A 21,830-nucleotide genomic window follows, 5' to 3' on the forward strand; every position below is an offset into this window, starting at 1 on the left:
GTTCTGAGAATTAACTTGGTAAAACTCTATACTTGCTAAGTTGCGTTTCACATTTTTTGAAAGGTCATACATTTTTCTTATGTACATCAATAAGATGACTTTCAAGCAAGCAACACTCATTTATTCAAAAACAGCTGTGCTGATGCTGTTGTCTTAAATACCAAGAAAAGAGAAAGGTTGTAGGATGATCATGTCCGTCCATGTGTCTCATAGTCTTGGCTACTGCAAGCTGAAAAATATAAAGGGGCTTTATGCTACATACTTAGCTGTTAAAGTGATGTCTCATCCAGAAACCGTGCCCTAAGCTATTTCACATGACTTAAGACCACAAAAGTGGGAATTTTACTTCAGCTAAAGAGCTTGTAGAGGCTGGGACATCTTATACTGTAAGAAGGGTTTGTGTCATGTCCTGTGTGGTAGTGCAAAGGCTTGGTTAGTTAATCTTGCTTATGTTCCAAGTATGGCAGTTCTTGAAACTATTCTGGCTTTAGCTTTGTACATCAGTTAACCTGACAAAGCATACTCAGGAGGCATACTTTGATTTATTTTTTATTTATTTATTTTTAATTTCCTTGGTGATTTCTTCCACTTCTGGGCTTAATTAAAATGAGTTTTCAGCCATTGTTTTGCCATTTTTTTTTAATCTGCTAACTGGAAATTGGCCTCAATTTTTCTTTTGCTCCTACCCAGTTTATGTTGTCTGCTATGCTACTGTCACACTTGCTCCTTCTCTCAAAGCTAGTTTAAAGGCAACCTCTGTGCTCCTGAGTATGGTTGCTGAGGTATTTCTCCATGAGATGCCTGCAAGGTTCTAGCAGCAGCTGATTTTTTAGAAGGTAGTTTACATGCATGTATGGAAGTTTTCACCTTCAGTGCCCATTTGACAAAGACAACAGGGTGGAGATAAGGAAACACTGTGTTGTTGAAATGTTGCTATGTAACATTAAGCCCAAGAACATTTATGCTGTTGCTTCTTTAGACTGATCTTGTCACACCTGTGTAATTCAATATTGCGTGTGCACATGCAAGCAACCTGCAGTAAGGATAGATGTTGGATTCTGGATTGTTTTGTTTTTCACTTGAATGTTTAAATGGTGTAAGATTCAGAGGATTAGTTTTCTTGTCATGAACACTGGGGGTCTCTGAACCATTATTTTCCTGTTTTTTCAGTAGATCTTGGGTGCTGGTATGTTACGCTGAGTAATTGCCAGACAAGCCAGCCTGATTTTTCTTGCTAGAAATAAGTGTTAAAGAAGTAATTTTTAAATAGTGAATATGATGAGTTATGTAAAAGAATCTGGTATCCCCCTTGAGAGAAAGTTGCCCACTTAAAAATCTGTACTCCAGCTCTCAGTCTTTGAACGGGCAGCTGAAATGTGGTATGTTGCTGCTTTGTTCCTTGTTGTGTTGGTGCTGTGCTCTTGGCTGGTTTTTCTGAATTAGAGGGTAGGGACAGGGAACTGTTTTAATTGTAAAGATACTTATTCTGGAAGGCATATTATTGAGAAAGAATTTCCGAGGATGTTTGAATATAACTAATGATGACCTTCCAAGTTCAGTCTTCCCCAGTATCTGCATTGTAATGTAGAAGACCAGTTAACCTGCAAGGGGGCACAAACCCTTTAACTGCTGGAAGGCCATGAAACTGATAGACCCAGCCAGGAGACCATATAAGAGCATCAGATCCACTCTGTAGCTAGGCAGCGAGGAATGTCCAGACAGCTGAGGTTGCGTGCCAAGGGCTCTAGGGATGTGTCATCAATAATCCACTTCCAAAAATAAAAATAACTTTGGTCTCTGAAACAGCTTAAGATTTTGATGACTTAGACTTAGCATTTTGCAGTCAAAATCTTGGAACCTAATCTTTTCTCCCTTGAGGTTCATACATAATGGTCTGCAAGGTCCATGCCAGACTAAGCTTATGATGAACAACTATTTTCATAGGCTGATGCACACATTTAATAGTCTTATGTCTACAGTGATATATAATGCCTTGTAAAGCACTATTGAAAAGCGGTGATTTATTTCACATGACCCATTTACTCTGTTCTAAGGCTACATCCGCAAAGGTCGAATTGAAGCCAAAGAGCTATTGCAGCTGCATGAGAAATCTCCAAAGAGGACTATGTTTGTGTGAAGTGCTGCCAGTACATGCTTGCTTGCCACTTTTTTCCTTCTTCTCTGGCTGTTGTTGGAGATAATGGTAATATGTGACATCTTAGCCACTCAGGATATGATTGTTTCTGCCCTTTATGCTGCATTTAAGCAAATTAAACCAGCTTTTATCACACAGCTATCGGATGACTGAGGCATTTCACAACATGAAGTCAGCTTAATATACTAGCTCAGCAACTAACTGATGTCACAGAGGTGGTGTCCATATGCTCTGAAGGAAGGATTTCACCACTGACCTAAGAACTATTTTTAGATGGCTTGTTTCTAGGATCACTATCATATGTTGAGAAATGAAATGTAATACAGGGGCCCCATCCTGCAACAGAGCATCGGTAATGCTATATGCTTTTGTGTCCCACCCAGTCCATTTGTTCCAAAAGCTGGAGAATACCTGGAATCTTGTCACATTTTTCCTGGCTGTGGCCTTTTCTTGTTGGGAACATTACTAACCTATAATTCCTAGGGGAATTTCCAATGGCAATGAATAGCTCTTTTACCACTGAAGGCATTCAGACAATGCAAGTCCAAATAATGGATGAGTAACAATCAATGAAGTCAGGAACATTTTACGTACAAGCCGTTAATCTGCTACTGGTATTGCTATGTACCTGTGCTCGTACTTTGGCTCGCTTACTTAATTTTTTAAACTCTACTGTCATTTTTAGATAATCTCCTCCTTCAGGAAATTTATTTAGCATGACAGTAGCTCAGAAATAGTATTCCAGAATCCAGAAGCAAGATGGAGTCAAAAATAAATCTGTAAATGCCTCTTCAAAATGCAGTTTCAAAATAAGTTATCATGAAAGGTTGAAAAGCGATAGTGGGGAAAAAAATTCCACACAGCTCATTTTTGTTATGCTTTGGGCAGCAGCAACTCCATAGAGATCATCGTTTTCTAAAGCTTTTCCAGTACATGAAGGGGGCTACAAGAGAGCTGAGGAGGGACTGTTTACAAAGGCATGTAGTGATCAGACTAGGGGCAATGGGTGTAAACTGGAGAGAGGCAGATTTAGACTAGACATAAGGAAGGATTTCTTCATGATGAGAGTGGTGAGACACTGGAACCTGTTGCCCAGGGAAGTTGTGGATGCCCCATCCCTGGATGTGTTCCAGGCCAGGTTGGATGGGGCTCTGGGCAGCCTGGTCTGGTGGGCGGTGTCCCTGCCCATGGCAATGGGGGTGGAATTAGATGATCTTTAAGGTCCCTTCTAACCCAAACTATTCTATGATTCTATAGACTAGACATAAAACATTTCATCTTAAAAGTCCAAGTGGCAGCCTATGCCTGCTCTTCGCATATCCCTCTGCAGCCCATGGGCTTGTACACACATCGTTCCTTTGGACCCCACATTTTGGGTAGGACTGGTCAGACAGAGCAGGAGGCTGCTGGGATAGCACACTCTTTGGGAATTCCTGCACTAGACCTTGAAAAAAACTTGTATTGCAAATTTCAGCAATACAGGAAAAAAATAACTGCTGAGGAATGTTTTTAGACCAAATGTGTGATACTCTCTGGAAAACAGTTCATACCTTATAGATGTTGTGTCACAGACCTAAGGGATCATGCAGTTTGTATGAATGTCACAAATCTAAGGGAATATAATTACATGCTTCTGAGAAACAAGTAAACAACAGGAAAGCGGGAAATCAAACTGCCTCCTGGAAAATCCCACCTGCTTCCTGTATACAGACTCCTCTGCCACAGAGCCGTGATTCAGTTACTTAGCAAATCAGCCTTGCACTTTGATAAAAGTCAGATACAAATACTACAAGATTAAGCAGGTCAAGACTAATATGTGCGCCTAAAGGAGCAGATGGTGTGTGACAGCAGCATTCATTTAAGCATGTGTATAAGCTGTCACTGCTCAGTTTTGCAAGGTTTATTTGATCCTTAATTTGTGATTTCCTCACTTTGACTATTTTAGGGTACCAGTGAGTACAACCTCACTAACTATTGAACTATGTTTTGTTTGGGTTTTTTCCCTTATGAATGCTGAGGTCATAGCCCCACAGGTGTTAAAGCACAGCATTTCACAATAATTTCCAGCCCTTGTCTAGCAAATTCAGTGTGTGGGTGTAAAATGGGGCCTATGAGCCCTGTTTTTGTGTTTGCTAAAATAGAACTGGCATCATACACAAGTAACTTGAGCCGTGACTTAGCATTGTATCTAACAAATACTGTTTTTCTCTTTCCTCTATCAAATTCATCTTCCTTAATTATGATCTATCTGTCTTTAATGCAATAGGTTTTATACTGGCAACATATTACCACCTCATAAGAAGCATTCTGATTTGAAATTGTTCCACCAGCCAAACTAACCTGCACAGGCACCAGCCAAGAAGAAAACTGATAACAGCTTACTTATTATGCCAAACACCTGAGTAAATATGTTCCTTCTTGTTTTCTGGGTATGTTTTAAAATATTTTAGGCCTTCAGCCAAGCGTTGAGCACATTTCATTTTCTTCCTTATTTGTACATATACATTGTCAGATAGACAGAAACACTAATTTAATATGCAAGGAGAGGGCATGTGTGTGTGTCCTTAGGTTTAGCAGAATTAATTACATGTGTTTGAAAGGCCTGAGGCCTCACTCTCTTCTTACTAAGAATGGCTTATTAACACTTTTTTTTTTTTGCATTTTAATTATAAACATCGTGGAATCATGGTATCTGGCAATTATTCTCTTTAGAACTAGTACAAAAAGGGAGAAAACCCAACAAATATTTGGCTACAGTTATTGCAACCTACCAGCTGGACAAAAAACAAGTGATGGACATACAGCACAAGTGGCAGTAGAGTGCCTTCTTTATCATACAGGAGAGATAGCAAAGGACAAAATCATAGCATAAATCAACAGCCCAAGATATGGTTTTCTCTTTTTTTTTTTTTTTTTTTTTTTTTTAATTTATGTTCTTACCTATAAAGGACTTTGGACCTGGGAATGCAAGGAGCACTTTGTCTGCTGAGTCCAGTCCCTCCGTACTCCATCAACATATCTCAGTGCCTATTAATACAGTGATTGAGTTGTATATTTAAAAGTTATATTGGAATTTTTTTTTGTTTCTTCTGTTTTATAACACTTCAGAGACTGACTTTATTTTATTTGTGTTCCATTGTATTTCTCTGCTTTGTCCCTGGCCTTGGCATATTGTTGTCATATGATGCTCTAGCATCCCAGTGCTTGCTCTCGCCCAAAAAGAAGTAAAGAGAAAGAGATTTTTTTAAAAAATCTTGATGACGCCAAGTCTCAGGAAAACAAATTGAAACAAAACAAAAAAAATAAACCCTCCAGGGACCTGTTAGGGGAGACCTCACAGCATCTATTATTTGTTGAAGGCATCCAAGGAGGCACTAGAAACATCCCAGTAGTGCTCCACCTAGAAATGCACGAAGCAGGAGGAGGACACAGCTGCTGGGCCAACTCTGACTTGCTGAAAAATCAGGGTGGGACTTGGACAATCTCATTTAACCCCCATTTTGTGTTCACACCTTCTTAGGAGGCAGCAATACCTGAATGTTGAGCAAAACTCCAGCATGAGCAAACCTGACAGGCCTGCTCTGCTCCTCACTGTTGTGTATGGCCAAATACAGGTGCTGGGGATGATCCTGGTATTTTTTTCTGGCCTTGCAGCAAGAAGTGGTGCACCATAACCACCAGCAAGTAGCTAACAACCAGTGCAATTGCCTTTATGAAGCAGATAGTGCAGACAGTCCATGGGGATGAGATTTTGCTTCCCGCTTTCCACATCCAGAATATACATCTCTTTACTGATAGGGCACAATGGACTAGGCAGAAGTTCACTGTGAGCCAGTGAAGCTATTCCTGTAACATTAATGAGATTCATAAAGAAACATCATACGACACAAATTGAGTCTGCTTCGTTAAGCAACCAAGTTAATCACAGATATTTGCACTGTCATCATAACTCAGCAGAGGTGAGGTTATGAAGGGAATTAATGTAAGGAAGAATTTCTTCACCATGAGAGTGGTGAGGCACTGGCACAGGCTGCCCAGAGAAGCTGTGGATGCCCCATCCCTGGAGGTGTTCAAGGCCAGGTTGGATGGGGCCTTGGGCAGCCTCGTCTGGTGGGAGGTGTCCCTGCCCATGGCAGGGGCTTTGGAACTAGATGATCTTTAAGGTCCCATCCAACCCAAACCAGTCTATGATTCTATAATTCTATGATTCTATGAATTAAATGAAAGGAGGGAAAAGATTTACTGTAAAATTGTTTGTTGTCTATAACAGCCTTAGAACTTATGTATGAAAAAGATCATTTTGAAAGCTTTTAGACAATCCAAAGAAAACAAGTCTAGGAAAGCTTTGCAACAGCACCAAAGTATTCCAGTACTTTAGATGTAAAGCATAGGAAAATGTTACACATCTTGTTTAAAAGGGAGTTTTTTTAAGCAAGACTGACATAAATGGGAAAGAGTAGCCAAGGAAAGTAGTAACCAAGTAACCAAGTAAAAGTAGTAATGAAGGAAAAAGTAGTAGAAAGAAAAAAACTGAAGGAATTAAGACCTCGGCATTTTTTTTTTAAATCATGTTTTCAGAATAGAAAAATACCTATTCTGTATGGTTTATGCAGGCAGTTACGCAGCACTGAGACATAAACAATTGTTTGGCATACGTTCTAGGATGTGGTAGTGCAATCATATCTCTCCAGCTCCTAATCGAAGCGCAGTATAAAATGTGAGCCCATCACTAGGCGTCACTGTTTCCTGGTACAGCACCACATGAGCATCCTTTCAACACAGCCCGTGGATTCCTGGTCCCAAACGCTCCCATAGTCCTGCACACACAGAGGACAGCAGAGAGGACACTCTACAAAGCAGCTGTAGGCATGCTGCACTCTGGATATACTTGGCACTGTGTGCTGGAAAAAAACTTGGATGAACCACTTGGCAGCAGAGCTACCCATTTCAACCTCTGGCTTCCCAGAACACCCTCTCCTTAGGATGAAGGTTTCTTCTAGAAGAGCCAGAAGGCTATCTTCAAGACCAGACCTGCTGTCCCGTCAGATAGCGATCTGCAAGCAGAGCTCTCCATCAGAGCGCAGGGGAGTCCGTGTACTCAAGAAACAGCCCATGGGTTCGTTGTTCTCTCAGAAGGTGCCTGTAAGGCAGCCAGGAGCAGGACTACAGCCATTCTCACGCTCTTCTCCAGCAACAGCCAGGAACACACTGTCACAGCGAACCAAGCACTGTTCAAGCCTGTGGGCAGCTTACAGGTACCATTCTCAAACAGCACCCTCTCCAGAGGGAGGTTTAAACAGGAGAAGTATGACCTGTTCAACTGAGTGATCATCGCATCTTCTTAATTAAGAGAGAAGAAAAGCACAAGCTAAAACATGTCACAAAAAAGGACCTTTCCTTTTTTTTTCCTTTTCTTCTTAAGATTTATGTCAATGAGGAAAGAAATGTTCTCCAAATATTATATGAGGCAAAAAAAACCCCAAATCTATTTTTCCCCCCTTTAAATTTCTTTAGTGATATAATGTATGCTGGAATCGAATAAAATAGAACCATTTGTAAAAGCATATATAGATTTGCATCACACAGAAAATGGTCTGTGTTTAACAACTGCTTCTCCTTCCATTACAATGTGACAAACTGGACACAAAAGTTTAAGAGAGGGAAAGAGACAGTTAATTTCATCACTAAGATCTGATCTCATACTGGGTAATGCCACCGTATCTATTCTCACATCTTTGAAAATTAAACACTGGAAACAATGTATACAGTGACAGATCTCATATAACCCCTTTTCAATAGAATGAAAATCAATGCAATATAAAGCAGCATGTTTGCAGCTGTGGTTCAATTTAAAGTAACAGATGAAAGTATTTTTAATCAAGATATTAAATAACTATTTTCGTAATTAAATTTCATCACACAATTCAGTTTTTCAAGAATACCACGGAGTACTTTAATAAACTCTATTACTATCTTGGTGTTTCTACTGTTTTTCTGCCCACTCAGATCCTGAAACTATGTCTAGTAAGTTCAGAAGATTTTTCCCCCAATATTTTTTCCATAAGCATACTCTCAATCTAGCATTTCCACCCCCCCCTTGCATTTTCATAGAATCATAGAATCATAGAATTACCAGGTTGGAAAGGACCCACTGGATCATCAAGTCCAACCATTCCTAACACTCCCTTAAACCATGTCCCTAAGCACTTCATCTACCCGTTCCTTAAACACCTCCAGGGAAGGCGACTCGACCACCTCCCTGGGCAGCCTGTTCCAGTGCCCAATGACTCTTTCTGTGAAGATTTTTTTTCTGATATCCAGCCTGAACTTTCCCTGGCGGAGCGTGGGGCCATTCCCTCTTGTCCTGTCCTCTGTCACTTGGGAGAAGAGGCAGCTCCCTCCTCTCCACAACTTCCTTTCAGGCAGTTCTAGAGAGTAATAAGGTCTCCCCTCAGCCTCCTCTTCTCCAGGCTAAACAACTCCAATTTTGATGCAAATTTTGGAAGAGCATTATTAAAATTCATTGGGGAATTACTCCTAGAAGCTAATTAGACCAGATTCTCAGGCCTCATGGAATAATTCTTCTGGTTTGAGGTGAGGGCAGGAAAAGAAAGTTTGGCCTTTTAGTAATTAAAGTGTCTCCCTTCAAATCTGGGACTGCAACCTCTAGATTATATATCAACTTCAGTATGCACAGTGCCTAAACATAATCCATTTACATTTGTAAATATAGTTGGCAATTTCAGCAATTTCAGTTCATTGATTTTTTTTCCTTTCCTTTTTAGGAATTATTATTTACCGAGATACCAATTGCATACCAACAAAACTGACAAAAGGTAGGGAAGGAGTTAAAAGAATGATGAATTGACAGTGTTTCCATCTGATAATACTTCTGAATCATTTTTTTGTCTAAACAACAATTTCTTGAAGCCCAAGTGATTGTATGGGACTCCAATATGCAAAATATGAACAAACATTCTATTCAGAAGCATAGTGGAAAGGTACAGTTGGGCTCAATGATCTCAAAGTTCTTTTCCCACGAAATGATTCTATGATTCTATGATTTTAAAAACACAGAAGCAGTCATGATCTAAAACCTGAAAGTTTGAAGCAGTGCCCCCCCAGCAGAATAAAAAGAGCTTGTACCTCGACTTCTTTGAGATTCTACATTTGTAAATGAAGAAAAAAAAAAAGTAGTGTTATCCTTTTCACGGCTTTCGTGAAGAAAACACAAGCAAGCGTAAATCCTCCAAGGGTTCTTGGCTGGATCCATACCTGTGAGAAGCATTAACTCTTGTTCATGCTGGAGTATTTGCTTAGAAGACCTGAAAACCCAAACTAGATTTTTTTCTGATCCTTTAGGTGAAACATGATGAAGACTGAATATAAGGACATCACCATATACTTGTTAAATCAGGCAGTACGTTACCAGACGATCAGGTTTCATTTACCCTCCCTGTTATAACACCGTGAGCCCGTGAAGTCCACAGTTGCCAGTACAGGCCTCAAGAACATGGACCAAAGTTCCATCTCTGATATGACACATAACAAATAAGCACATGGGGATAGCTCGCTGACCCAAAGAAGCCCTCCAGAACTATGTTTCCGCCTCTCAAACTCGCGGTGCAAAGCACACTCTGGCCCAGCTGAACATGGCAGCGCCCATCCCACAGCTGTCCTGTGTGACCCCCTGATCACAGACACACATTTTTAAGGCATCTCGGATTTATCATAGTACTGTTTGAGCAGAAAAGACCTTTGAGATCATTGTGTCCAACCATACCTGCTCACTGCTAAACATTATCCCTGTGCAATTTGTCTACACAACTTCTAAATACTCCAGGGATGGTGACTCCACCACTTCCCTGGGCAGCCTGCCCCAGCGCCTGATAACTCTTTCGGTGAAGAAATTTATCCTTCCTCATCAGTTTTCTGGTGATACAAGAAGTAGTTACTACTAGAAAATGTGGAATATTTTTTATTCAAGCTAGAGTAGTTTCATCTAGGTATTTTTTTTTTGAAAGTTAGACAGAATGTCTCTCTGAGAGCATGTTTTCTTTCAAGCAGTGTTTTGCCAGACATCGTTCATTCTTTGATAACTGTGAAATATGATCTGTGCTGAATAGGCGTCTCTTTTGTAACCACCCCTGTTTGTAGCCTTCCCCCATCTCAAATGCAAGGGCAAACAAAGAGCTGTAGCCAGCTCCAAATCAGCAAGAGATTTGACTGCTGTGAAGTTCATAATAACTTTTAAATTAGCCCTTCGAAAGTAATAGCATATGCATAAGATTTCTGGGAAAGTTTATACATATGCATGGCAGTGAGAAATACATCTTGCACCCAGCTCTTGTCTCACTTCACATGACTGATGGAGAGCGCTCCCTCATGTTGCCCAGGGCTGATTAATGGGTGTTTGCTTTCTAAAACCCCAAAACAAGTCTCAGAGAGTTTATCTCCTGGCATTTTCAGTGTCAACATCGCCCTGCCGCCTCCCTGTGCCGGTACCAGGCTCCCGTCCTGCCTTCCATCACCTCGCACCCCACCACAAAGCCACCCTTCCCAAGGGCCTGTGCTGCTTTTCCAAGGACGTCTTTCTTTTGGTTAAGAGTTGCAATTGCCTCGTAATACTGTGTTCAGTTCTGGGCCCCTCAGTACAAGAAGGGGATTGAGGTGCTGGAATGTGTCCAGAGGAGGGCAATGAAGCTGGTGAAGGGTCTGGAGCACGAGCGTTATGAGAGGCGGCTGAGGGAACTGGGGTTGTTTAGCCTGGAGGAGGCTGAGGGGAGACCTTATCGCTCTTCACAACAACCTTAAAGGCAGTCCTTGGAAAGTAATAGCATATGCATAAGATTTCTGGGAAAGTTTATACATATGCATGTAAGTGGGAAATACCTCCTGTGCTCAGCTTTTCTCTTTGCACATGACTGATGGAGTGCACTCTCTCATGTTGCCCAGACCTGATTAAAGGGCGCCTGCTTTTTAAAACTCCAGAACGACTCTTGGAGAGTTTATTTGACGGCATTTTTGGTACCGCTGGTCTCTCCCCAGCCCAGCCCAGCACTCCCACCCTCAGGCCGCCCCCGGGGCTCCCTCCATCCCCTCCCGGGATGCAGGAGGAGCCTGGCGACAAGAAGCAGGACCGGGCACCGGCGACGACTTCCCCTGGGCTGCTCCAACGCTGCCGGCGGGGGAGGAGAAACGATCGCGGGGATATCCGAAGCCGTCCACCCGGAGGAGAACGAGGAGAGGGGCTGCGATCCTTAGGGAAAAAAGCATCCTTGTCCCTTCGCTGCTCTCCGCCGCTCATCCCGCTGTTAGCCTGCCGCTGGTCCCCACCCTCCGCTCGGGAAGCCGATGGTTTCTCCGGGAAGCACCGGGGTCGATGATGCTGACACCTCCTCTTCCTCTCTTCCGCGGTTCCTGGTTACCGGGTTTCCGCAGCCGACGTTGGGGTGAGGATGGGAGGGATACGGGTGATGCTGCCGGAGGGGGGGAGAGAGGGGTATGCTCAAGGATGGGAAGGGGCTGTGGAAAGAGTGACATCTGGGAGATGCTTTGAGGACAAGCCATGGCACAGGCTCCCTGCTCGCCGCCGGCTGCCGGAGCCTCAGCCACATACGTGGCTGCCGGAGCCTCAGCCTCAGCCGGCGGCGAAGGCGATGGGGAGCATCGAGTCCAACCATATCTACCACTAAACCATGTCCCTGAGCACCTCGTCTACCCGTCTTTTCAATGCCTCCAGGGATGGTGACTCAACCACCTCCCTGTTATGAGGAGCGGCTAAGGGAATTGGGGTTGTTTAGTCTGGAGAGAAGGAGGCTGAGGGGAGACCTTATCATTCTCTACAACTGTCTGAAAGGAGGTTGTCTTGAGGCAGGTGATGGTCTCTTCTCCCGAGTAACGAGCAATAGGATGAGAGGAAATGGCCTCAAGTTGTGCCAGGGGAGGTTTAGATTAGTTATTAGAAAAGGTTTCTTTACCAAAAGAGTGGTGAAGCATTGGAACACGCTGGCCAGGGAAGTGGTGAAGTCTCCATCCCCGGAGGTATTAAAAAGCCGTGTAGACTTATCTCTTTGGGACGTGGTTTAGCAGGCACGGTAGTATTGGGCTGATGGTTGGACTTGGTGATCTTAGAAGTCTTTTCCAACCTTAATAATTCTATGATCCTATAAAATCCTAAAGCTTTCTCCACAGGAATATACGATAGAAACCTTAGCAGGCTTAACAGCAGGTAAACTATGACAGTGGTAGCGATGAAATAGACCAAAGTGTGCCTATTGCTCTGCGTTGTTCATATCCAAGCTCAGTTAGCTTAAGTATTAGAGTTGAAGATACCTTTTTCTGAGCAGTTTTTCTGTGGGAAAAGCGAAAGTAGTGTGAATCAGTTGCTTTCTCTTTTTGCTTAAACAGGAAGACAGACAAAGTCAGCTTTCAGGTATGGCAGACCTGATGTATGTTTCAGGTAAAATTATATGCATTAACATAATTGGAGGTCAGGCAGAGCTTACTGATATGAGCAGAAATACAGCTTGCACAGCTCTTTTCTAATTTTAGGGTGTTATAAATAATGGAAGGCAAGGCAAGGTCAGAAACCCATCACTATACAAAATAGCAACTGGTAACGCCTCAGGTGTGAAGTATAGGCACTTCAGAGTTCGTTCAGGTGAACTGAGCTGTGATTCTCCTTCCCCTGCTACCTAATATTGCACACAGTTATCATATATGCATATCCTTACAGAGCTCTTTTAGAGGCTTAACAACAGCTCTGAAAAACCTTCCTTTGCTCTTTTAAACTTGAGACCTGTCCAGTTCCCTTCTTGCAGCTGCGTGTCTCAAGAAGGAATCCCAGGCAAAAGCTGTCCCTTTGAGGACTGAAATTCAAGTTTAGGTCTTCTTTTACTGACTTTTTTAGTGACTTCTTTAACTTAGGTCTTCTTTTAGTGACTTTTTCTATTTAGGAGTCTGTCTTTCATTTGTTTGTATTTTCTGATTCTCTTTTTCCCTTCTTGATTAGGGGAATACATTCTGATGAAAGCAGATGGAAGTATAAGTCCTAATTCTGATCTTATTGTAGTTACCATATTTACATCTCTCTTTAGTGTCCAAAAATCAACATGTCTAGCAAAAAGGCAAAGACGAAGACCACCAAGAAGCGCCCTCAGCGCGCCACTTCCAATGTATTTGCAATGTTTGATCAGTCACAAATTCAAGAATTCAAGGAGGCCTTCAACATGATTGACCAGAACAGGGATGGCTTCATTGACAAAGAGGACTTGCACGACATGCTCGCCTCCCTTGGTAATGTCACTTTTCTGTTTACAGTTGCCAAGCAAATTTGTGCTGTTACAATAATATTGAGTTTGGGATGGCTTAGAGAGTTGTCTCAGTTGGTGTGACACTATTGAGATTACTTTTTGCTTTAGTTTGAAAGCTAAACCAAATATGAATCCATTTAATTGTAGGAAAGAATCCAACAGATGAATACCTAGATGCCATGATGAATGAGGCTCCAGGCCCCATAAACTTCACAATGTTCCTCACAATGTTTGGTGAGAAGTTAAATGGCACAGACCCAGAAGACGTAATCAGGAATGCTTTTGCTTGCTTTGATGAAGAAGCAACAGGTATGTGGGTGCAACTCAACTGCTTGGCAGGGAAGGGAGGTGCTTTTAAGCTGTTTACTTGGTTTTCTAAATAGTATGCTCATTTTTGCGCCTTTATAAATGAAGTGTGACACAATAATCTTCTAGGTGGCATATTCTACCTAGTAATGAGAATTTGACTGGTTACTATGAGGAGAAACTGGCTGTTCTGTGTGAGTATTGAGGATTAGTAGCCGTGTTCTTCTGTGAGACTTTAAAGAAATGTGTTTTAAGTGGACAGCGCGTACATTCTTCAAAATGCAAAATAAGATGCATTTGCTGGAAAATGATGAGGAATTCAAATCAGTAATACGTGATTTTCTGTGGCATTGAAAAGGTAATGGGTGTGAAATCTGTAATACAACTGAGTTTGTCTTCCCGCTGCAGCAGATCTGAGATGCATCTGTGTTCTTCAATGCTGTTAGTATTTCAAGACAAGCTGTCCAGATTATGTAAACTCTTTTGAACCCTCATCTTGCCTGGTGTATGTTATGGCTTTGATAACAAATGGTATCTGTCATGCCCTCACCAGCGGCTCAGTTTGTTTTTAAGTTGCAGGAAGGGCTGTACTCTTAAAGATCTAAAGATAAAAAGTAGGTGGTGTCTAAAAGACAGAAGTGACCGATTGGACTGACTTGTGTAACAAATTGTGTAACAAGGGGTCAGACGAAAGAGGAAAATACAGAGTTCATTTTTACTATACCAGACTTTCAAGGATGTGCCTGTAATCTTGAAGTTAGACTTTATGGTTTTATTTGTTTATTCATGTAGGCTAAGATTCCAGAGAAGTGTGTATCAAGTAGGGGTGAATCCTTAGGGCAGGTTTGCAGAATTACAGAATATCAGCGCTTTGACATGCTGTGAACACATCTTACTAGTGCGTGCTGGAATTAGGTTGCCTCTGTACTAGAGACGTTACTGCACCTATAACTTTCTTTGCAGCTGTCCACCGCAATATTTCAGTGCAACCTGTGGATACGTGGATGCTCTTAACCTTTCAAAGGCTATTATTGCATTTCAAACAGCTATTTTCAGTCTGTGTATTTTTAGCACCTTTTGCCTTTTCAAAGAGCATCCCCTTCCTGCTGAGGTGTAGGTAAACAGGCTTTCTGCTGGTTAGGCCTTTTCAAATGTTAATTGACTTCCTCCCTCTCGAGGGAAATCTTTTTGCCATCTCCTACAGTAGGAAGTTTTGTTAGTAGTTAATTATTTTCTCTCCACAGGTAGTATGACTCACTGTGCTACAGGGGTTTTTTGTGTGCATCAAAACAAGAGCCTTGAATTACAATATAAAGAAAATTATTGTGCTACCAGAGCTTTTGAAGAGTAACCTTCTACGTCTATGTAAACAATGAGTTACTAGTTCAGGCCCCCAAGTCCTGATAAGATTGATTTTATTATCTCTTGACGCTGTGTTGTAAAGTTTTAGTCTAGTCCTAGGATGGTTTAAGGATAATGATTCCACAGTCTCTTTTGTGTCTTACGCCTTCCTCAAAATTTTAACCAGCAATCATTATAGTGTATTAATTTTTGATTCATTATAGTCAAAATGCTGTCTTCAAAACCATGTGTGGTGTTTTTGTAGAACCCTTGTTATGCTTGCCTTTTATTCATTTTATTCTCAAACTTGGTTTCTGTCAGTTTGCTACTTCTGAAAATGAATAAAAGCATTTCCAGCTCTTTTTTTTTCCAATTCTTTTGAAAGAATAATATAAATCAGATCCTCTTGATGAGGGTAAGGTAGTCGTACTTGTTGATTTTCCCCTACATTTCCTGTGTTGCCAATCTAATTGGGTATATTGTTTCAGCATTACTATCATGCGTAGTGCAATGAAATTGGTACAAAAGTTATATCTGTCTGTATTTGTTATGACTTTTGTCTGCTCTTTGATCCTGCATTGTCATCTGTTTTGTGCTGTCTACCACAGGCTGAATCTTAAATTTTGCTTCATTGATTTGTTACTCCCAATCTTCATTGAAGCTGTGTGTGAAGGAGAGTGGGATTACTGTTTGCTTGACAATTCAGTGCTACTAAAACATTTAGTGTATTCCTAGTTTGGCAACCTAATTCGGTGTTTAAACACACCTAGCTCGTCAGACAGAAGCAATTAAGTCCTTGAGGCTAAACTCGTAGCACCAAAGGCCTTGCATTCTTTGGATACTGATCCTTACATGATCTCTCATCACTACTTGGTCCCTGTAGGACTGCCGAAATAGAAAGCCTGCTGTTTACCTGGATGTTTTCCCCTTTCTTCATGCACATCCACAACAAGACAACTCCAAAATTTGACCCAGATAGGATAGGCCTGGCTAACTGAACATTCGCTCTGTTTTTAAAGTAGAGCATTGCTGTTCGCCTACTTCATTTGGAGCCAGTAGTGAAGGGCTTGTCTGCACTGGGATAAGATGCTGTTTTAATTAGCGTATGTTGTAATGGGTTTTTTTCCCTTCCCTGCAGCATAGACCAACCCCATAATAATTTGTCATGCTCATTGACTGCCTTCTGGTCCCCTGATCCCCCATTCGGTTTCATCTCTCTAATAAACTCTGCTTGCCTAAGTTCAACAATCTTTCCAAAGCAAAATTTTTATTTTTTTATCACATTCTTATTGAATCTACATTGGTTGATGTGGGTGTCTACAAGTTATTTCCAGGTACTTTACATAGTTTACTTATCTTTTTTTTGGAACGTACTTCTACCTCCTCTGTTTTGTTAATTGATATTTCTCCAACTAAAGTTCAATAACCGATTTCTTCCTTAAATGAAGCCACTATTGTGCATTTAAAGGCATGGTAGGTCTTATTTCAACTTTAAGCAGTTCCTGTGTTTTTCCATCTACTTGTTGTACACATTCCTTTTTTAATCCTGGAACTATTTGGCAACTGGTGCTTCTCCTCATCTATTGAAACTGAATTAACAGAACATACTTATCAACTGCTGATTTTTGTATCTTTGTTAATTTCCTCCAAAATCTTCTGCTAATATTTTAGCATAAAATAGATAATATATCCTATCTTTTTCTGAGTAGCTTCTCCACTCCTACCTCTCCAGAGTAAACATTGTTCCTCCCTCCTGAGTTAACTTGCTCAATCCTGTCTGAAATTCTTTTCTGTTATTTCCCTGGAAGCTTGCCAGGACTGCACTGCATCCATGTAAAATGCCTCCAGCAACGTTATTGTGCAGCAGTGAAGAGTCAAGCAGTGATTACTGAGTCCCTAGAGGAAACTAGTTCATAGAGGATGTGCAAATATATCTGATTAAGTCAAGAAAAATATAATTCAATTAAGAGAACAGCTTGTGTAATGAGGACGAGCAGTGACAGGAACCTATTTTTCCACATTGAGCTGTTGAAGATCAACATGAAAATAGGCATTATTAGATCACAGCAGATCAGGCGCTCTTCAAAAATCTGTATGAAAGGCATCAAACTTCTCTGCCTTCCGCTTTCAATTCAAGGAATTTCTTTAGAATTCAATCAAGAAACCATTTTGAACTATTGGTGCAAGTGCCTATATTGCAATCTGTGTTAGATAGTTGCATGTCTGTCTTATGTTCATCCTACTGTGTTTGAAGACTCAGCTAAGAAACAGCTTCCCTTCTATGTTTCTTTCTGTACATTTCATTCTAGGGTTCATTCAGGAAGACTACCTGCGAGAACTGCTGACTACAATGGGAGACAGGTTCACAGATGAAGAGGTGGATGAGCTCTACAGAGAGGCACCCATTGACAAAAAGGGGAATTTCAACTACATTGAATTCACGCGCATCCTGAAACATGGAGCAAAAGACAAGGATGACTGAGCAAATACCTGGATACCTGCAGATAGCTTCTACCCCCACTCACATTAATTTTATTTCTCAGGATCCTTTTTTTTCCTTTATTTTTTCTTGTTGGGACCTCCTGCGTACATTTTTAGCTTTTTCTTCTGTGGCCTCTGGGGCTGCTCAGGCACATCTGTACCTGTGTAATAAGACTGGAAATGGACAAGGAGAGAGGACAGCTTACACTGATACAGGTTTAGGGACAAAGATCAGTGAGTGTGGAGGCCCAGGTGAAAAGCCAGTGCTACCCATCCTAGCTAATTTTACATTTTAATGCTAACTTTTCAAATAAAACACTGTTATATTAAGTACATTATTAAAATTTCATGCTAGAAGTGGACTGTTTATCTACTCATATCTGTAAATATTTTTTGCAGCTGTAAGCAGTTGTGTTGTTACCTATTTTTGCCTTAAGAATGAAGCATAAGTCACTTAAGCATACTGATGTTTGTAATCCAGTAAGTACTAGGTACCAACTAAGTACTTCACTTACTACTATGATCACATACAATGAATAAATTTCCATCCTTTGAATTTTAGCATGTTGTAAATTAATGATTTCTCTCCAACACTTGCACATTAAAAAACCTAAATCTTATGGATGTAATTGAGGGGGTATTTTACTTCCTTAGCACCTCTACTTGACACTGACTACAATGTTAATGGTGCTTTTCAAAAACCTACGTGGTAAATCCTAGTGTTTTCAGAAAAAAGATACTGTGTGTGAGTAGAATGCTTGAGTGATGCCTCTCACTATATCTGCAGGGCTGACAATTCAGAATTGTTGCAACTTTCTTTCTTTCTTTTTCTTTTCTTTTCTTTTCTTTTCTTTTCTTTTCTTTTCTTTTCTTTTCTTTTCTTTTCTTTTCTTTTCTTTTCTTTTCTTTTCTTTTCTTTTCTTTTCTTTTCTTTTCTTTTCTTTTCTTTTCTTTTCTTTTCTTTTCTTTTCTTTTTTCTTTCCTCTTCCTGTGTTTTTTCAAGGCACAGCAAGAATGGGGCTGTATGAAGATGGAAGGTGTGCTGTCTCATTTTTGTTTTCTTTCTGACAGTGTTATTTTTGCTTCCCAAATGAAACCATACACAAGGTATTTTTAAGAGCTTCTGCTGAGAGTGGTGCTTTGGGTGTGTGAGAAGGAAGCATTCCTTTTTGCTCCATTTCTCGTAATTATATCGTCTAGTTCTTGTGGTGTGGAATGCATAGCAGATTTGTTGCGGTACTCTGAAGCAACTCTGACATAATCTGAATACTTGTGGTTCTAGTGTTTTCGTTTGAGAGAAAGGGTGATCAGAGCTGTTCCTGTCGCTTCTAGGAATGACATTGTTATACCTTAAGAATTTAGACTATAAAGTTAAGAAATGTTATTTGGCTTAGAGCATTTTGCTGTTTCTTGGTAGGCTGCTATTGGGAACTGAACTTTCAATAAATTTTATTAGAGGACAGTGATTGTTTGTTTTAGAACTACACTGTTCTTTCATGAAAAACCTACCAGGACTGTCATCTTTTGAGAAGGACAATGCCATGAAAACCATTCACTGGTACCTGTAAGAAGCTCTGATGCTTCTGCCCTACCTCAGTCCCAGTTAGCTTTGCAAAAGAGTGGGGGCTGTCCGGCCACATAAAGGCCCACAGGATGCTAAAAAGAGGCCTCTTAAGAAAAGTATGGAAGATTCTGAAAAACAGAGAGCGGGGGGAAGGGTTCAAAACGCTTTCAGAGAAGACAAATCCAAAGGCTTCAAAAACAAGTTTCCTTTCTGCTCCCTTTGAAGGGAGCGGGGTGGGAGCTTGAGCCCACTCTCCAGAACCCCCAGTAGGTGGCATTACAGCTCCCAGCACTAACAGCTCAACGGCAAATGGCTCACAACACGCTGCTTTTTGTTTTGAGTCCCGAAGAACTCCTTTGGTACGGAGGAAAACACGGTCAGTTCCCGTAGAAGCCCTGCTCCTACCACAAGGACTGATCCTGTCGGGATTTTTCAAATTGCAGTTTTGGTAGTCACTGAATTTTGGCTCTTTAGTTAAACTCATTCCTGACAAAAGAAAGTGAAGGGGTATCTAAGTCATGTATGTACAAACGCACGTGGTGTGTGTTTAAAAAAGACTGGTTTTCAAAAGGACTTAGGTCTGCCTCTGTAACTCAGACCAGGTACCCTGCTCCTGCTTTTCTCGGATCTCAGTAAGTGTTCTTGATGTTTTATAAGATTAGCTTTGAAAAAAACTACTCCAAATTCAAATTTATATACTTTTGCATAACTTTGCTTACATATGAAACACTAAATCTCGTGATACGAACTAAACTGTTGAGACTCAGGGTGAGGCAGCTGGTATTTATCTATAGCAATAAATGTCAATTGTTAAGCCCTAGTTCTTCACTGTGTTGCTGCACAGCAACTCCTGAATGCCGTTGGGTCTCGTGATGATGAACTGCAATTCACTGATGCTATTGTTCTTAGCTTTGCCTTTGGAAGAATCTTTGTTTTACCCCCCTCAAGTTTAATGGCATTTAATGCTCTGATGCAAACTTGTCAGAGGGACTGATAAACCTAGTCTTTTGGTGGGTAATCCAGAGGCCTGGGATTTCTCCTGCAAAGAACTTATAAAACCCTGCTCACCTCTAATGCAGAAGGTGCCTTGGAGTCTGTGTCTGTCTGGAACCAGTAACACTGGTTTTACAGACTAAATGCAGTTCTCAGTCCTGGTGAAATCAGTCTCGATGAGAAGCCGTGCAGAATCTCAAGTGTTCTCACTGAAGTGCGTCAGCAGAACATGAAGCCGTTTATGATGGGATGTCCTTCTCCTTTTTTCTTTTCTTTTTTTTTTTTTTTTTTTAATTCAGTTGTTTTGTAGCTCGGTCACTTGAATGAAGGGCTGGAACAATGTGGCCTTCAATCTTCTCAGCTAGAAGAGAGAAGTAAAAGTAGGTCTGCAACATTCAGGCTGAACGTTAAACCACTAAACAATTGAATAAGGGAGGGTGGAACCATCACAAGCAGCTGTGTTTCTTATTATGCTTTTATTTTTCCTTTTTTTTTTTTTTTTTTATTTGGCAAATGAAGGAGCTTAGGCAATGATCTCAGTAGAAGGGATTAAAAAGATCAATTCTACCTGAAGAAAGACTTCCCGGCTTTTCAAGGTGAAGTTCCCAAAAGCTATGATTCACAAGTGGGGCTGGTATATTTGTTTCCTGTGGTTGCAGAGGCAACAGAGCTGAACACTAAATGAGTTTTAGCTTATAAACCGTTTCCTCTCCAGGACTGTTTGTAAACGTTTCCCTCTGCGAGGCTGTTTGTTAGAAGCAGTGCCTCACCAGGGAACTGGCTCGCACATCCTGTATCTGGCCTCACATCCCTTTCTTACTCCCCATCAGTATAGGTAATAACTTGTAAAGGTTGTCACTGCCCTTACTCTGCTTTAACGTCGTTTGCAGGAAGCTGCACTCGACTATCCTCGAGCAACTATCTCTGTACTGGTGGCAGTCCTTTTGTAATGCTCTCTCTACTTGTGAATTACAGCCCTATCTCCAGTAGAGAGAGCAGAGGCGACTCCTTTCCTTCTCTCCAGTATTTCTTGTTGCTGAAATTCAGCGGATCCTTGGTCAGTAACACTTCTTTTAATAGTTACTAATTTCAGTGCCTAACTGCCCTAGATGAGGAGGGAGCAGCACCTGTCAATGTGGCAGGCAGGCCTCCCTGTGAGCAGGACAAATGATATCAAGCATTCTTCCCTGTCATCCGGATACCATGTAATGGGTATTTCATACATCAACATCCAAATGCCAAATAGACTTGGACTTTAGCTTGGACTGAAAACTTGAGGGTCTTAAGAGAATTCATATCACCAGAGCGGCAGCGTCTATATACTAGGAACTCGGTATGACCTTTGTGGGCTGCTTCCTAGTGGCAGGCATGATTTATATCGGTATTCAAATAACCTTAGCTAACTGCTGACTCATCTCAAGTTCCACTGTATGCATCCCATTGCTTAAGTATAAAAATTATTTTAGTAATACTCATTAGCTGTGAATGGCAAACCTATCTAGAGTTCCTATGTAATCATCATACGATCAGAAGTGTCATGTAAACTGAGTATTTGCAAATATAGAAAGCTTTCACACAACTTTAATAGGGATGCATACCAGTCCCGGCAGGCTTCTTTCAGTGAGTAGATAAGAGTTGCCAATTAAAGATACTTGCAGCTGGAAACTTCCTTTTC

General features: G+C 41.1%; 1 protein-coding gene across 1 annotated transcript; it reads left to right on the plus strand.

The window, feature by feature from the left end:
* The first annotated feature begins 11,468 nt into the window (after nt 1-11,468).
* LOC104065488 (myosin regulatory light chain 2, smooth muscle minor isoform) lies at nt 11,469-18,159 on the plus strand. Its single transcript, XM_009567967.2, has 4 exons — nt 11,469-11,607; nt 13,255-13,453; nt 13,618-13,779; nt 17,427-18,159. Exons 2-4 carry the CDS (start codon nt 13,270-13,272, stop codon nt 17,597-17,599), a joined length of 519 nt encoding a protein of 172 aa, XP_009566262.1. The 5' UTR covers nt 11,469-11,607; nt 13,255-13,269; the 3' UTR covers nt 17,600-18,159.
* Nucleotides 18,160-21,830: the final 3,671 nt, after the last annotated feature.

This window comes from Cuculus canorus, chromosome 2 (genome assembly GCF_017976375.1).
Source record: "Cuculus canorus isolate bCucCan1 chromosome 2, bCucCan1.pri, whole genome shotgun sequence".
In the NCBI taxonomy this organism is placed as follows: Eukaryota; Metazoa; Chordata; class Aves; order Cuculiformes; family Cuculidae; genus Cuculus; species Cuculus canorus.

What these genes read in the sequence shown, in the direction of transcription:
- LOC104065488 (XM_009567967.2), top strand. Translation starts at nt 13,270, where the DNA reads ATGTCTAGCAAAAAGGCAAAGACGAAGACCACCAAGAAGCGCCCTCAG. An exon ending in CGACATGCTCGCCTCCCTTG is followed by an intron (nt 13,454 to 13,617) that starts GTAATGTCACTT and finishes ATTTAATTGTAG; the next exon opens with GAAAGAATCCAACAGATGAA. An exon ending in CTTTGATGAAGAAGCAACAG is followed by an intron (nt 13,780 to 17,426) that starts GTATGTGGGTGC and finishes ATTTCATTCTAG; the next exon opens with GGTTCATTCAGGAAGACTAC.